A 15,813-nucleotide genomic window follows, 5' to 3' on the forward strand; every position below is an offset into this window, starting at 1 on the left:
CCCGACGCGGGGCTCGCTCCGGCTCCAACTCCTCCGTTTGCGTGGAAACCTTCCTCTCCTGTTTTGTTCCACCCCCCCCCTTATTTTTTTAATTTTTTTCCCCTTGACCGCCCTCCTGCTTCATGGCTGCCTCTGCTCCTGACTCCGGCGCCGCGAGAGCAGCTCCGCGCTGCAGCGCGCTGGTGGCAGACGCGAGGCGATTTCCCCGCTCTCCCCGCTCCGTGAACCACGTAACGACAGCTTCCCTCCCCTCGGGTACGTAACGCCGTGCTGCGGGGCCAGCACCGCGCCGGGAACATCCGCGGGAGCAGCGCCCAGCGCCTCCCTTCCCGGCCCCGCGTCCTGCTTCCCAGGGCCCCCGGCCAGCAGCGGGCACCGCTTCCCGCGGTCGCTTTTTTTTTTCCTGGAAGGAGGAGCGGCCTGCCCTGGCTTGCTGAACTCCGGGCAGTCCCTCGACGGAGAGGGGAGAGACCCCTGAGCACCAGGCTGGGGTTCCGCAGAAAACCCGAGGCCTTTTTTTTTTTTTTTTTCCCCCCCCCCCCTCCCACCAGCAGCGCCGAGGCAGGGAGGTGCTGACCGCCAGCCAGCGCCGGCGCGCGGCCCTTCACACCCGGGGCCGAGCTCGGGGCCAAGGAGCCCGGGGTGTTCCTGGCACGGCTCCCTCTGGGCCACGATTTGTTCCTATTTTCTTTTTTTTTTTTTTTTTTTTTCCTTTTCCCAACTTGGGTAAGGCCCACGCAGCTGAAGTTGTGGCAATCTCCTCTTTCCCATGAGTTCATCTCGTAATAAATCGCACCAGCCCCGCGGAGGGGGAGGAGAAAACTGAAAGATGTTTATAGAATTAATTCCCCAAAGGAAATCACGGGGGGGGGGGAGGGCAAACGGGGGGAGAGTTGGGAATTTTTTCTTACAGAAGATGATTTTTTTTCTTCTGTTTGTCGGATGGAAAAAAAAAAAAAGTGCAGTGCAACTTCAGTGCTGGGAAACAATTACGTTTCCTCCTCTGCTGCTCTTCTAGGGGAGAGCGAGCCCCGCGCTCGCACGGCGCAGGTCTGGGGGCCAGCAGGGCCCGCTCGGACCCCAGGGGCTCCCACGGGGCCGCTCCGGTGCTGGGCCCCGTGTCCCGGGAGCCCCCCATCCCTCTGGGGAGGGGTGACGAGAGCCCCGTGTCCCTCGGGACCGCGTCCTGAGGGCTGCTTCATTGCGCCCCTGGCAGCGTGCCGCCTTCCCCGGGGTCGCGCAGCTCCCCTCCCTCCTGCTCCTCGCGTCGTCGGGAGGGCTGCGGGAACGCTCTTGGGGGGAAAAAAAAAAAAAGGGGGGGAAAATCAAATAAAATTAATAAAAAAAAAAAAGGCGCGGAGCTGCTCTGCGGTGCCGGTGGGCGCTGGGGGCTCCTGCTGGGTTCCCCCCCCCCAAACCCGGGGTGCTCCCTGTGCTCTCGTGCCCCGCGGCGGGCGGCCGGGCGGATGCTACCATCTGGCGGCACGGGCTCGCAGCGGCAGCGGCTCCGCGCTCGTGGCTTTGGCAAACGGCTGCCGGGAGAGCAAACGGCGAGCGGAACAAAGCCCCCGGCCCCTTGGGGCAGAGCAAAGCCCCCGGCCCCTCGGTGCCGACGCCGGGAGAGAAGTGGCTGCGGGCTCGTGCTGGTGAAAGGGGGTTGCAGCGGGCACGGCTCGCCTCGGTCCCGGCGGTGCAGCCGTGCGTAACCGGGCGCGATGAACCGTCCGTCCACAGAGCAGAACCCCGCAGCCGAGGAGGCGGAGGATGACCGCGATAAACCGAAGCTGCTGGACGAGAAGGAAGAGATGGAGCAGCCGCAGATCAAGGTGCCCATGGAGGTACCCAAGAGAGACGAGGAGAGAGGGAAGCCGGAGGAGAAGGTGCAGCTCGACCGGCCCGACCAAGGTAAGGAGGAATTTGGGGCAGGGGCGTCAGCTTTGGGGTTGGGAGGCGTGTGTTAGAGCGCTTCGGTGAGGTAAAGGTCCCGATCTCAGCTGGCTGCCTCGTGGGCTGAAGGCGATTTAGCGTTTGGTGCTCTCGGGGCTCGTTAGGAGCGCAGCCTCTCGGCGAGGAAGCAGAAGGGCGGCAGGTACCGGGCGCGGCTGCGCGTGCTGGGAGCCTGCTGGCTGTTATTTTCTCCCCCCCGGTACCGAGCCCCCCCCGCCCTAACCCTGCCTGACCTCTGCCCTAGGGATCGCCCTGCCCGTGGGGGAAGCGCACCGCCACGAGCCGCCCGTGCCGCGCGACGAGGTGCTGGTGGACACGGGGCGGGAGCAGGAGGAGTCCGACGAGAGCAAGCTCGCGCTCGGGGGAGCCCAAGGCAACGCGCTGCAGGAGCCGGCCGAGCCGAATCCCCAGGAAGAGGCGCTTGGCCCGAAACAAGGGAAGGAAGCGGTGGCCGAGAACCGACCGCGGGCAGGGACTGACGAGCCAGCGAAGGATCCGAAGCGCGGCCTGGAGGCGAAGGTGCAGCAGGGTGGCAGGCCGCCCTACAAGGAGCAGCAGCCGGACAAACAAGCGCTGGGCGCCAAGGCGCAGGCTGCCCTGCCGGACGGTGAGAAGAAAGCTGAGGCTGGGGAGAAAGCAAAGCTGCAGCCTCCCAGGAAAGCGGAGGAGGCCGCGAAGGCTGCAGAGGAGGAAGCCGAGCCCGGTAAGCTCCCGCCGCAGTGGCTCATCCGGACGGATTCCTCTCGTCCTGTAATCTGCCCCCCGTGACTGGGCGACGCGGTTACTCCTACCTGCGTCCCAGCGTTTCCTTTCCATTGCACGAGATTAGCCTGTGAGCGTGCACGGCCCCTCCAGCAGCTGCTGGGGAAAGGGAGGAATCTGGTGGCTTTGACAGCTACCGCGACGTCTGTCAAACAGTTGTTTGCTAGCCTACTAAATGTCAGGTGCCGTGCTGTTCCCGTGCGTCTCCGAGCTCACTGGGGACACGGAGCCGGGAGATCTTGACAGGTAACACATTGCTAAGTGCCCGTCTAAAAGCTGCTCAGAACCCCTCTTGCATTTTAATTGGCCGAGGTAGTTAGCGCTGGCTCACTGCCACCACTCTATAAGATGGTTAATTTATTTATTTATCTTTTATTACTTCCCTTTGCAGCCGTCGGGTTGAATATAAACGGCGCTGCTCGGGCAGGGCAGGGCAGGGCCGGCACGGCGTGGAGTCGTTGCAGAGAACCTCTGCTGGAGCCCCCTTGCTGAGCGCCGGGGCCTGTTCTGTTCTCCTGCAGGTGAGAAGCCGGAGCTGCCCCTCCCGGACCGAGCGGCTCCGGCCCAGCCCCAGCAGCCGGAGCCGAGGGAGAGCAGGAACGCGGAGGAGAAGCAACCCGAGAACGCGGAGAGCAAGCTGGAGGGTGAGTGCTCGGCCCCGGGACCTGGGACCTGGGCTGTGAGCACCGGATTCCTCTGCGGGAGGGACGTGCCAGCGCTGCCTGTCCTGGCTCTCGGGAGCACGTAGCTTTGGGCTGTCGTCACCGCAGCGATCGGTGCCTGTCTGCAGCGGGCTAACGCCTCCGGCGGAGGCTGGCACGCTCCTGGAGAGGTCCCTGGCAAGGCGAGGCCGGCTCCGGGACGTGAGCCACTGGAGGCCAGCCCCGGCTTCCTGCTCGAGTGCCAGCGGTGCTGACTCAACCGGAGCACGGCCAGCCTCAAACCGTTTGGGTTCTGCAAAACACGGGGCCCGGCGGCAGGGGAAGGTGTGTGGGCATCGCCCTGCAGCCCCGGGGCCGTTGGCACGGGGTGACTTGGGCACAGCCGGGGATTGGGAACCCGGCCTGCCCCGTCCTCGGGGCGCTGCTGCTGCTCCTGGCTGGCTGGCACGCTGCCGTGACCCTGTCCTTGCAGTGCCAGGGGGGTTTGGAGCCAGGGTGGCTCACGGCACCGTCCCTGGGCCGTGCGATTGCCTTCGTGTGATGCCCTGGTGTGCTCTGCTCCGGACCTGATGGGACGTCCATGGGCATTGCAGCCAGCAGGCTGTGCTCGTGGGGTGCCTGCTGCCCTCCTTGTTTGGTGGCCACGTCCTGGCTTTTAACTCATTTCTTGCCTTTTTGCATTGCGACGGAGCTGAAAAAGCTGAGCGCAAAAAGCTTGTAGCAGGTGCGGGCTGTGAGGACTCTGCACGTTTCAAGAAGGATTAGGGGGTCTGAGTCTCTGGGGGGCTCCCATCTCTGCATGGGGGACGTGCCGGGGAGCTCTCCCATGAGGACATCACCAAAAGGTGCCTTGGGCTTGTTCTGCTCCTCGCTCAGAGCTGAGCTTCCTACGGGGAGGCCGAGAGGTTGCATAGGGTGGGAAGGCTCCGGCCACGGGTGCTCCCTGCGAGCGGCTGCCTTGGGGCTGCTCCTCGGAGCCGTGGCTGCAGCTGCCCGGGGCGGTGTGGACCCGAGTGCTTCCCTTGGGTAATTGTTGAGGATGTTTTTTATGAAGAGCGCCTGTTCAAATCCAGCCCGAGATCAAAGGAAGGGCTGGGAGTGAGCGCAGCCTTTTGTTTGCGTGGAAGAGGTGTGTCACGCGCGCATGCGCACACACACACTCACACATGTCTGCGAAGCTCTCGGTGAGAAATTCTTTGATTTGGCTGAAACCCGTGCTGTGAAATTCTTTGATTTGGCTGAAACCTTCGCTGCGCGCCCGGCCCAAACATTCCCATGCTGAGCTGGGACCCGCGGGCCTGGAAAACAAGATAGAGAAGTGCCTTCTGTTGTCATTGTTTATCCTGAGCAAAGTGCGAAAAATAAACAGATCTTGAGAAGTCAATTGCTCTCGGAAAGGCCCGAATTCCCCCTCCTCACCCAGCTTTCTGCAGTGTGGCGAGAGGGGAATTCCAGAGGCCCTTGGCTAACAGCACCGTAATGGGGACTGGAAATACTTCTCTGTGGTTATTGGTGGGACGGGGGAGGCAGCGTGTGCCGGGAAGGGGTTGACACGCAGCATCCCGTTTTAATTTAAATGGCATTTTACAGGCTCTTAGTTTGGACATGATTTCCTTTGGGGCACAATAGTCTCGAGGGACCTCGAGCTGTTGGTGTGGGAGGCGAGTGACAGCGGCCCCTTCCCTCAGCTGGGATACGTCCGACTCTTCTGTCCGGCAGGAGAGAAGGCAGCAACGTTTCCGTGCGGACCCGGGGCTCATACTTTCTGCGTGACGTGGGGCTTGCAGCAAGTGAATCAGCCTGAGTCACTTCTGCTTGGCCTGAAACGCCCCCGTCTGCTCTGCGCAACCCTCCCCGCGGGGCCTCCCTGCCTGCGACGGGCAGGGATTTCCGCGATACCTGGCGCGTGGAGTCGTGGTGCTGCAGCAGGAGGTGCAGGCAGTGCTCGCTGCGCCTTCAGTCAGCCCCTCGATTGCCTCCATTTGCTTTCTGTGCCCCATCCTGGCTCCGCTCTGCTGGGACGAGGCCTCCGCAGCGCGTTCGAAGCGATGACGTGCTCGAGAAGCCTGATGGAGAGCCGCGGCGCTGCAGCGCGGGGGTCCCTGAGGCGCCCTCGACTGCTGCCAGCCCGCTCCCCTCCCAGCTCAGGCCAAGCAGACTCCTCCTTTCATGCACAAACACCCCCCAAGCCCACTCCTCTGTGCCCCTGCTCCCCGAGCAGTTATCGCGATGGCAGCTGGGAGAACTCTCCTGCAGAACTGGCAGCGTTTGCAGGGCAGGACTTTCCTGCTGAGGAAAGCCACCGCAGCCCCTCGAGTGCTCAGAGATGATTAGCGAGGATTTGGGGTCATGGATTATTTTTTTTTATCCTTTTTTTTTTTTTCCTAGATGCTGGGCAGGCGAAACTGCTCGATCACGCTGTGCTGCTGCAGGTGATCAAAGAACAGCAAGTGCAGCAGAAGCAGCTACTTGACCAGCAGGCAAAGCTGCTGGCTGTAATTGAAGAGCAGCACAAGGAGATCCACCAGCAAAGGCAGGAGGAGGGAGGAGAGGAGAAGCCAAAGCAAGGTAAGGAGAACACGGAGGAGTGCGAGCAGTGGTCACCGCTCAGAGCAGCTCTAAAATCAGGCTGGGAGAGATCCGAGGCCCTTTGGCACGCAGCAGAATCCGCTCTGCAAAACCCTTCCTGACTGTGGCTGACCCCGGGCTCCGAGGCGGGGAGCCCCTGCGCTGCTGTGTGGGGTTAATAGCGCTCCTCTCCACGTCTCTCCTGGTTTTCTCCCCTGGCTGCTGTTGGTGACCTCTTCCCCTCTCCCCTTGTGCAGAACGTGGTGGCAGGAGAAGGGAACCCGTCGCTCGTTGCGAGGAAAAGGTTTCATTGTCGCTTTCTCTTCCGCAGCAGAAATGCAACAGGAGCCCGCCGCGCCTCTCTCCAAGAGCAAGGAGGAAGAGAGCCCGGGAGCTAAACAAGAAGCTGCTGCGAAGGCACCGGGTAAGGAGCCCCCGGAGCCCCCCGTGCCGGGGCTGGGCAGGCAGCCTGCGGAGTCAGCCGAGCAGCGCAGGGGCACGGCAGGAAAGCTGGAAGAGGCTGGGCACAGGCGCCAGGTTCCTGGGGTTCCTCCCAAGGAGCGGAAGGTGCTGCAACAGGAGAACGACAGAGCTGTTAAAAACGCCGGGGAGAGCTGGGATCCCCGCCGCAGGGATGCCCAAGATGCGCCGGCAGCCAGAAACCACCTAGAAAAGAAGCCCTTGGCGGAGGATTTAGGAGGAGGTCACGAAGCCAAAGCTGGAAGAGACGTCCACGAGAAGAATTCCCTGAAAGCTGTGGAAGCGGCCACAGCTCCCATCCAAAGAGAACAGCTGGGGGCTGCCAAAGTTCAGAGAGTAGCAGGAAAGAGCCTGGAAAGAGACTCGGGAGTAGACCTGAAAGCCAAAGCTCTGAGTCAGGTGGAGCCCAAAGACCTGGCAGTTGCGCTGGACTCCTCGAGCAAACTGAACGTGGCAGGGAGCGAGCGGCACCGACGGGAGCAGCAGAGAGCTGCAGACAGCGAGGGGGCCGAGGGGGCTGGCAGGCAGCAGCAGGCCTCGCAGGGGCACGTGGCTAGCAAAGGGCAGGGGAAGGAAGAAGATCCCGGGGAGAACGCGGCGGACGCGGCCCAGGACCCTCAGGGAGGCCTCCGGAGCAAGCAGAGGCAGGCGGAAGGGAGGCTCGTGAACGATGCCGAGAAGAAACCGGGCCCTGAGAACGCCGCCGAGAAGCCCGAGAGAGGAGCAGCCACCCACGGGGACCACCGGCAGGACCACGACCTCAAACCCAACCGGGACCTCAAGCTGCAGGCGGACCTCGACCTGCGCCGCCGGAGACGGGCCCTGCTGCCCCCCGAGGAGGAGGAAGAGGCGGCGGCGGCGCAGGGGGCGGGGGTCCTCATCGGCCTGAACCCCCTCCCCGACGTGAAAGTGAACGACCTCCGCAGCGCGCTGGAGACGCGCCTGAGCCAGGTGGCGGAGGGGGCGCAGCAAGTGGTGCGCAGCCGGCGGCTCAGGCAGCTGGCCGAGGCGGACGGCAGCGTGTGAGCGGCGCGGGGGTGGCCGGCGGGGCCCTGCGGGGAAGGCTCGAGGCGGGCAGCGGTGCCTCTGAGCCCGCAGCACGTTGCGGGACCCCCGGAGCCGCCGGTGCTCTGCGGGGGTGCCACCGCTCTGCCCCGGGCGGCTGCGGGGATGGCAGCCGAGGGAGGACAGCGCCCAAAGGCTGCCCGCTGCCTTTCAGGGGCTGCCACCGAGCCGGGCTCCCTGCCCGGGCGGCTCTCGGGGGCCCTTTTCACATCTCCTTCCTCTCAAATCGTTTTCACGTCTCCTCCCTCTCAAATCGCCTTCTCCGCCCGGCTCGCAGCTCCCCTTTCAGAACCGAGGGGCTCGTCCACGAGCTTCCCCTGCCTGGAAAGGATTCCCTGGTGTGCTGGGGTCCCCCCACCCGGCCCCCACCCCGCTCTGGGGCAGCGGGGGGAGATTTCTGCCTCGGGGAGGTTTCCTTCGGGAGCAGCACCAGGCCAGGCTGCCTCGAGGGCAGGCTTAGCCAAGTGTTCGGTGTCCCTCCTGAAAGGGGAGCTGTCGGCCCTGCGTGTTTGAGGGGGGGGGCTGTGGTTTAGGAACCCAGTTGAGTAGAAACGCTGCCTTAAACGGGCACAACTGCCGCTGTTGTGCCGCCTCTGCTCCCAGGGATTCAGCTGCTCGGCCACGCACTAGCAATAACGACGAGCTTGGCGCTCTCCGCCCCCCGGACGCTCGCGCGCTCATCTCTTTTCAAGCTTCGTTTCTCCTGGCCAAAGTGCATTACAAAGCTCAGCCCGGGGACTGCAGACTGCGCCCCCCCCCACCCCCACCCCCCTTGATTTTTCTGCAAGAAGTGACTAATTTAGGAGCAAAAAAAAAAAAAAAAAGGGCAGACTGGGGGGCTTGGCTCAAGCAAACCTACCTCTTCTCTGACTCGATGGAGCCGTTTGTTTGTGTGTTCTTCCCAGCCTCGTTCTGTGCCGTGTTTTGCATCCCTGCGTGTCAGTTCCCTGCCCCCGTGTTTTACGAGCAAGGAAAGGAAGAGCTGCTCTCAGAGCCCTGGCTTGTCCCGGGCTCCCAGACGGTGATTCATCCCATTGTTGTTTATTTTTACATCCTGACTTGCGAATGTAAGAAATAAAATCCCAAAGCTCTCGCTAGAACGGCTGAAACTTCCCAGCCCGGAGCCTACAGACCTCATCACTGTGGTGGTTTTGATAGCCGCAGCTCAAGGCGTCTTTGGTGAGCGGAGCCTCGTTCCGTTCGTGCCCGGCGGGACCTGGTGGAGCCGGGGCCGGGTTCTCGGCCACGTGGAAACCGTGGCGGCGGTTCTGGGAGCGGGGCCGGGTCTGCCCCGCCTGCCTGGGCGCCTGCCCGTTGCTCGAAGGAAATCCTCCTCAACCCCTGCTTAAAACGGCAGCGCCGCGGGGCGACGGCTGCGGGTTCAGCCCCGCTTCTCCGCCAGGACCCCCCCTCCGCACCCCGCGCGTCTCGGTTGGGACAGTCGTGGCCTTAAGCCTCGGGACCTCCTGGTGCCAGCGAGCTTCTCCGTCGCGCTGCCCGAAAGCGCGAACCCCGCGGCGGGGAGCCCTGAGCCGCAGGCACCCCGTGCCCAGATTTTGGCAGGGCCGGGGTTAGGCAGCGGCCTCCTGAGCGCCGTCCCGAGCACGACCCCGGCAAGCATGGGGACGGGTTTGCGCTTCGTCCCCCCCTGCAGCCCCGAGGAGCCTTTTTGCAGCCAAAAGGAGCTGGAGGGGGAACTCCTCGCACCCCGCTGAGCGCCGGCGCCATCCTGGGCAGCCCACAGCAGGGAGAGGACAGGCTCCTGCCCTACCCGCGGCGTTGTCAGGGACTCGTTGGCGTTTCTGGGGACCCGTTGGCGCTTTTGGGGACTCGTTGGCGCTTTTGGGGACTCATTGGCGCTTTTGGGGACTCATTGGCGTTTCCGGGGACTTGTTGGCGCTTTTGGGGACTCGTTGCCGTTTTCAGGGACTCATTGGCGCTTTTGGGGACTTGTTGGCGTTTCCGGGGACTCGTTGGCGTTTTTGGGGACTCGTTGGCGCTTCCGGGGACTCGTTGGCATTTCCGGGGACCCGTTGGCGCTTTCGGGGACTCGTTGCCATTTTCGGGGACTCGTTGGCGTTTTCGGGGACCCGTTGGCGCTTTCGAGGACTCGTTGCCGTTTCCGGGGACTTGGCGTTTCTGGGAACTCGGCGTTTTCGGGAACTCGTTGCCGTTTCCGGGGACCTGTTGCCGTTTCCGGGGTGACCGCGAAGGACCAAAGAAGCTCCCGACGTTCCTCAGCGCCGCCAGGAGAAGAACCCAACCCAACCCCGCCGGGGCCTGCTCGTAGCAGTGGGGGGGGGGGGGGGGGGGCCGAGCTGTGCTGCACATCAATAAAAGAAGCTGAAGCATTTTTACCCGAATCTTTATTTTTTTAAATTAATCGGCGTGCCTTGGGCGGGGGGAAGGAGCCCGGGAGCCGGGGCCGGCCGGCCCCGGCCCCCGGGCTCCTTCCCCCCGCCTTGTCGTTGTCGTGACTATCGTCATGTCGTGTCGGCGTCGTGACTATCGTCATGTCGCGATTGTCACCTCTCTCGCCGCCGTTACGTTCTCGCCGCCGCCGCCGCCTGCAGAGAGAACCGAGACGCCGCCGGTCACCGTGCGCGGCACCAACCGGTCCCCCCCCCCCCCCCCCGTTATCAGCCCCGGTATCCCCCCCGTTACCCCCCCCGGGACGTACCGCGCGGGCGAAGCAGTCCCGCAGCGCCCGGAACTCCCGCAGGCAGCCGTCCCGCCGCACCTCCCCGCCGCCCGCCGAGGCCGCGGCCACGCAGCGCCCGTAGGCGGCGGCCTGCGGGGTACGGGGCGGAGGAGAACGGGGGTTAAAAGGGGGGGGGGGTTACCGGGGGGTACCGGGGGGGGTGCCGAGGAGGCTGTAGGGTACGGGGGGGGGGGGTACCGGAGGGTACGGGGGGGACACCGGGGGGGGCTGTGGGGTACCGGGGTGGGTACCGGGGGGGTGCCGGGGGATACCGGAGGGTACCGGGGGGACACCGGGGGAGTACCGGGGGGGGCTGTGGGGTGCCGGGGAGTGCCGGGGGGGTACTGGAGGGTACCGGGGGTACACCGGGGAGTACGGGGGGTACCGGGGGGGGGGGAGGACTGTGGGGTACCGGGGAGGCGGCGGGGGGTACCGGGGGGGTGCCGAGGGGGCACTGGGGGGTACCGGGGGGGTACCGGGGAGGTACCGGGGGGTGCCCGGGAGGTACCGGGGGGGCTGTGGGGCCCCTCCCGGCCCTCACCTGCTCCCCGCAGTCCCCCAGCAGCGCCGGGAAGCGCCGCAGCCGCGCCCTCGCCCGCAGCCACACGCCGCGGCCCGACATCGCCGCCGCCGTCCCGTCACGGGCCGGGCGCCGCCATGTTGGCGCGGCGCTCATTGGGCGCCCGAGCTGTCAGTCACGCCGCCGCGCCCTCGCGTTGGGGGAAGGAGGGAGCCCGCCTCCTCGGTGTCGTGATAGGTGGAGAGCTGCGGGCAGCGGGACGCTGATTGGTCGTCCCCGAGGCTTGCTCGGATTGGTCAGCCGTAGCGGGTGGCTCTGATTGGTGGAGGGTTCAGTTGTTTACTTCCGGCCTCGCCGCCCTGCTGCCGCCGGCGTCAACCTCGGGGGCCGCTTCCGCCCGGAGCCCCGCCCCCCCTCGCTGCTGACTGGCTGAGCCGCGGCGCCTCGCGCTCTCATTGGCGGGCGGCTCCTTCCGGGGGGCGGAGCCCCGAGGCCGCGCCGGGGCCGGGCAGGGCCTGCACCGGGGCTGTGATGGCGGCGCCGCTGCGGGACCGGCTGTGCTTCCTGAGCCGGGTACGGGGCCGGGCCGGGAGCGGGGAGGGGGTCCGCGACGGGGCGTGACGTCACCCGCCGCCCGTGACGTCACGGCGAGAGAGGGCCGTGACGTCAGCGGGGGGGGCGGGGGGGGTCCCGGTGCCGCCTCCCGGAGCCGGGCCCTGACTCCCCCCCCCCCCCCCCCTTCCCCCTCCCAAAGCTCCCGGTGCTGCTGCGGGGCACGGCGGACGAGGACGGGCCCTGCCCCGGGTACGTGCTGGAGGAGATCGCCAGTATCCGGGGGGGACTGGGGGGGGCCGGGGGGAACGGGGGGCCGGGAGGGGGGGGGGGGGCTCGGGGGGGGGAGCGGGGGGCTCGGGGCCGGGGGCGGCGGAGCAGAGCGGAGCACGATCCCTAACGCGCGGCCCAGAGATCTCCCGCGAGTCGCCCGGCAGCAGCCAGTGCCTGCTGGAGTACCTGCTGAAGCGGCTGCAGAGCAACTCCTGCCACGTCAAGCTGAAGGTACGGGGCCGTGTGGGGCCGCGTTGGGCTGCGCGGGGCTCCGCGGGGCTCTGCGGGGCTGCGCGGGGCTCTGTGGGGCTGCCTGGGGCTGTGCGGGGCTGCGCTGGGCTCTGTGGGGCTGCATGGGGCTCTGCGGGGCTGTGCGGGGCTGCGTAGGGCTGCGTGGGGCTGTGTGAGGCTCTGCAGGGCTACGCGGGACTGCACGGGGCTCTGCGGGGCTCTGTGGGGCCGCACGGGGCTCCATGGGGCAGCCCCAGCCCCACGGGAGGGCTGCGGTGCGGCCGCCTCACCCCCAGCCCCCCGCGGGCAGGTGCTGAAGATCCTGCTGCACACATGCGCCCAGGGCTCCCCCCAGTTCCTCCTGCAGCTGAAGAGGAACGCCGTCTTCATCCGGGAGGCTGCAGGTAACGGGGCGAGGAGCGGGGCAGCGGGGGCAGGAGGGCAGCGAGCGGCTCTGCGGGGTGCTGGCAGGCTCAGCCCGGCCCTGCGGAGAGCCCAGCGCTGCGGCTGCTCCGGAGGCCGAGCTCTGCCCGAACCTGAGCTTCTGCCCCACCCTGGGAGCTGAACGTCTCCCAGAAATCTCACCTCGTGCCTCGCAGCGTTCGCTGGGCCCCCAGACCCCCTCCATGGCAACAGCTTGAACCAGAAGGTCCGGGCGGCTGCACAGGTGAGTGCCGGCCCCGGCCCCGCTGTGCCCGGGGCACCGCTCGGGGCCTCGGGGCACCTCTGGTGCTCCCCAGCCCCCTCCGCCCCTTCCCCCGTCTCTCCCGGCAGGATCTGGCCAGCGTTCTCTTCTCGGACGCCGCGCTCCCGCCGCCTGCCACGCTGCCTGCCCGTCCCCTGCCTCCCGCGGGTAAGCGCAGGGCCCGGCCGCCCCCACGGCCCCCGTGCTGGGAGCTGAGGGTCCCTCTGGCAGGGGGCTGCGGGGGGGTGAGGCCGGGGGCTGCCCGCTGGTGCAGCAGGGGCAGATTTTCCCCAGCTCTGGAGCAGGCTGGTGGAGAAACGTGCCCAGGGGAGCGGGGACGGGCTGCCCTGGGCGCTCTCCAAGTGCCCAGCCCTGGGTCCCAGCTCCTCCAGGCTGCCCCAGACACTCCCCTGCGCCTCCTGGGGGAGGAGCAGCCACGGGGGGGACCCCGACGTGCCTGTGCTCTCTCTCTGAACGTGCCCTCTCCCCCCCCCCCCCCCCCCCAGGCATGGGTTCCAAGCCCAGCCCCTGCAGCTCCTTGCAAGGATTCGGCTTCAGCAGTGAGAGGAGCGGCTCCGGTAAGCGCTGGCTGCTCGCCGGGCTCTGCTCTCCCCCCGTGCGGGCGCTGCCCTGCCTGCCTCTGCGAAACCCCAACCCCTGGGTGCAGGCTCTCAGCTTCCCAAGGCTCTTCCCCAGCCTCGGCAGGTGAAGCCCTGCTCAGCACCATCCAGCGAGCGGCCGAAGCGGTGGCCAACGCCGTGCTCCCGTCCCCGGAGGCGCCCCGGCCTCCCTGCAGGGAGCTCCACGAGGACGCCTACCAGCCCGTGACCGCTCCCTCTCCCTCCAGGAGCTCGGCCGCCTCCACCAGGCCTCCGGCAGCCCCCGCAGCTCGCAGCGCCCGAGGTGCGTCCCTCTCCACCTCGGCTAGGGCGGCTGCTGGCTGCTGGGGGGGGGTCCGGCAGGGTTCCCCGCCGCGTTCCGGGGCGGTTTGGGTTCCCCCCGGGGGCCAAGCCGTCACTCCCCGGTTTGCCGTTGCCGTCCCTGCAGCGAGCCACCAGCCGGGGCTGGCCGGGGGCGGCTGGGAGGAGGCGGACAGCGGGCACAGCTCGCAGGACTCCTCGCAGGACAACGGTGACCTGAGCCGAGCCTCCGACTCCTACAGCAAGTCGGGCAGCGACAGCCACTCCGGGGCCAGCAGGGACCTGGCAAACGTGGCCGAGAGGTGAGAACGGGGGGGGCCTGGGGGGGGCTCCCCTTCCCCCGAATCCTTCCGGGGTGGCTCCTTCCTCTGCGCGGTGCCCTCTTTTCCCGTACCACGGCTCTGCCGGGCTGTGTTCCCCTTGGGGTCTGTCCCCACCCAGCCACGATCCCGTTCTCCCCGTGCAGGGTGGATGCTGACAGCCTGGGCGACTGCCTGCGGGAGGTGAGCCTGGTGTCGGCGCTGACCCAGGGCGCCCGGATCTTCCTGAGCAGGGAGGAGGCGCAGCACTTCCTCAAGGAGTAAGTGCCCGAAACGGGCGCTCCCCACGAGCGCGGGCGGCCGTGGTGGGCGGGGGGCTTGTGGGGGCTGCGTGAGCCCTGCTCCCTCGGCTGGGGGCGCTCCCAGGGCGTGACCCCCGCCCCCGCGCCAGGTGCGGGCTCCTGAACTGCGAGGTGGTGCTGGAGCTGCTCAGCCGGGCCCTGCAGGACCCCAGTGACAGCGTCCGCATGGTGAGTGTGCCTGTGCTGCTCGCGCCAGCCCCGAGGGGCCGCAGGAGCAGGGGAAGGAGCTCGCTCCGTCGCGCCGGGGGGGGTGGGGGGGGGTTCAGCACCCGCCCGGCTCAGCCCCCTCCCCCCCGCAGCGGTCCATGTGCGCCATCTCGTCCCTCATGTGCTCCGACCTGCTGGCCCTGGACCAGATCTTCGCCGTGACGCAGCAGCACCTGCAGCAGCTCAGCCAAGGCAGCCCGGGCCCTGTGGCCAACCGAGCCACCAAGGTGACCGCCGGGACGCCCCCGTGGCCCCTTCCCGGCGCGCGGCGCTCCCGGGGACCGCTCTGCCCGTCCCTAGCAGCACCCCTCGCTGCCAGCCCCTTGGGAGCAGTTCTGGGTGTCGCGGACGGGCAGGAATTGTTTGCCCGCCCTGTGCCGCTGCCCCAGGAGCTCACTGCCCTGTCCCGCCTCTTCCTCCCAGATCCTGCGGCAGTTCGAGGCTCTGTGCAGAGGCCGCTCGTCCCCAAAGAGCCCTCACGCGTCCTCCGTCCTCGCCGAAGCCTCGTCCCCATGCGCTGCAGACCTGCTGACGGACATCCCCCCCCTGTCCAGCGAGGGCATCCTCCAGCCCCTGAGCGCCGCCCCGCTCCCCGCTGCTGCTCCGGCCCCCGGGGGAGAGCCCCGGCTGGAAACGGAGCCCCGGGGGCAGCCCGGCCCCGCGGCAGCAGCCAGCCCCCGCGAGAAGGAGGCAGCGAGCAGACTGCTTGGGGACGCGTCCGCCGCAGCTGCTCCCACCCGCAGCCTGTCCCTCTTCGCCGGCATGGAGCTGGTGGCGCGGCCGGGCACGGTGCTCGCCCCGCTCTCTCCCCCCGCGGAGCCGCGGACGCTGCCCCAGCCCGAGGACGGGGCTGGTCCCGGTCCGAGCGAGGCCGAGGGCGGCCGGGAGCCTTCTGCCTTCTCCTTCCTCAACATGTAGCTGCCGTGACGCCCGGCCCTGGGCAGCCCCGCAGCCCCTCCACGCTGTCGGGGGCTGCTGGGGAGGACGTGTGCCTTGGCTCCCCCCCTGGCGGTGGGGGGGAAATAAAGGAGCAGCCCTGCAGGGGCGAGCGAAACGGGGCTTCGGCAGGGACCTGCGGGCGGCCGAGGGGAGACGGGGCGTGCCAGGGGCTGCTGCCAGAGCTCAGTGATTTGGTCCCGTCCCTCCTGTCCCTTTTTGGGCCCCGTGGGGCGAGCGACGTCCGGGCACCGTGCGTCCCGTGGGGCCGGGAGCCGGGCTGCGGGCGGCTTTGGCTCCCCGTTGGCCCGGGGCCGGTGGGAGGGCGGGGCTGGGGCACACCGGGCTGAGCTTCGCGAGGGGCTGGGGGGCCCCGGGGCTGCCTTGGGCTTCTCCGCCCGGCCGCGCTGGGGCCAAGCGGCCCCCGGTAACCCCCGGGCGGCGGCGGGCACCGGGCGGTGCGGGGACTCGAACCCGCGGCTCCCTGGACCCAGGCTCCGCCCCCCGGCCGTGTGACCACGCCCCTTGACCACCAAACCCCGCCCCCTGGCAGCCAGGCCACGCCTCCTCCCTCTCGCCCCCGCCCCCTTAGCGCCTCCACCAACCCCGCCCCGCGCCCCGCCCCTCCCCTGACCGGCAGCCTCCTCAGCCAATGGGGCGGTCGCCGCCCGCCTGGCGCCCA

At 67.7% G+C, this 15,813-nt stretch overlaps 3 protein-coding genes and 1 long non-coding RNA gene across 7 annotated transcripts in view; 2 read left to right on the forward strand and 2 right to left on the reverse strand.

Annotated features, from left to right (window-relative positions):
- The window catches only part of SLC38A10 (solute carrier family 38 member 10), a 33,517-nt gene extending 24,896 nt beyond the window's left edge, over positions 1–8,621 (forward strand). Inside the window, exons 12-16 of one of the 2 annotated variants that reach the window (XM_035568686.1) lie at positions 1,735–1,905; positions 2,192–2,650; positions 3,231–3,353; positions 5,760–5,939; positions 6,274–8,621. In XM_035568686.1, the coding sequence (XP_035424579.1) occupies positions 1,735–1,905; positions 2,192–2,650; positions 3,231–3,353; positions 5,760–5,939; positions 6,274–7,445 (2,105 nt within the window). In that variant the 3' untranslated portion in view covers positions 7,446–8,621. Of the gene's footprint in view, positions 1–1,734; positions 1,906–2,191; positions 2,651–3,230; positions 3,354–5,759; positions 5,940–6,270 lie in introns of both variants that reach the window. The other variant, XM_035568685.1, reaches the window with a different exon arrangement.
- On the reverse strand, positions 3,054–8,492 carry LOC126913522 (uncharacterized). Its single transcript, XR_007708974.1, has 3 exons — positions 8,344–8,492; positions 5,271–6,509; positions 3,054–4,669 (listed from the first exon to the last, which is right to left on the reverse strand). It is a non-coding gene; the product is annotated as an uncharacterized LOC126913522 (long non-coding RNA).
- A 1,212-nt stretch (positions 8,622–9,833) lies between the features above and the next one.
- NDUFAF8 (NADH:ubiquinone oxidoreductase complex assembly factor 8) lies at positions 9,834–11,050 on the reverse strand. Its single transcript, XM_035568687.2, has 4 exons — positions 10,727–11,050; positions 10,165–10,275; positions 9,955–10,051; positions 9,834–9,886 (listed from the first exon to the last, which is right to left on the reverse strand). The coding sequence occupies exons 1-3, from the start codon at positions 10,859–10,861 to the stop codon at positions 10,028–10,030; spliced, it is 270 nt and encodes an 89-aa protein (XP_035424580.1). The 5' UTR covers positions 10,862–11,050; the 3' UTR covers positions 9,834–9,886; positions 9,955–10,027.
- A 115-nt stretch (positions 11,051–11,165) lies between these two features.
- TEPSIN (TEPSIN adaptor related protein complex 4 accessory protein) lies at positions 11,166–15,249 on the forward strand. Of its 3 annotated transcripts, none has more exons than XM_035568666.2 (13): positions 11,166–11,278; positions 11,460–11,532; positions 11,670–11,761; positions 12,072–12,165; positions 12,361–12,428; positions 12,536–12,614; positions 12,953–13,024; positions 13,143–13,349; positions 13,494–13,668; positions 13,833–13,946; positions 14,078–14,156; positions 14,288–14,422; positions 14,619–15,249. In XM_035568666.2, the coding sequence occupies exons 1-13, from the start codon at positions 11,237–11,239 to the stop codon at positions 15,111–15,113; spliced, it is 1,725 nt and encodes a 574-aa protein (XP_035424559.1). In that variant the 5' UTR covers positions 11,166–11,236; the 3' UTR covers positions 15,114–15,249. The 3 variants fall into 3 exon arrangements, with proteins under 3 accessions (XP_035424559.1, XP_035424560.1, XP_050570323.1); XM_035568667.2 differs by having other exon boundaries at positions 14,345–14,422; XM_050714366.1 differs by having other exon boundaries at positions 12,081–12,165.
- The last annotated feature ends 564 nt before the right edge of the window (positions 15,250–15,813 follow it).

Source organism: Cygnus atratus, chromosome 18, assembly GCF_013377495.2.
Source record: "Cygnus atratus isolate AKBS03 ecotype Queensland, Australia chromosome 18, CAtr_DNAZoo_HiC_assembly, whole genome shotgun sequence".
NCBI classification, from domain to species: Eukaryota; Metazoa; Chordata; class Aves; order Anseriformes; family Anatidae; genus Cygnus; species Cygnus atratus.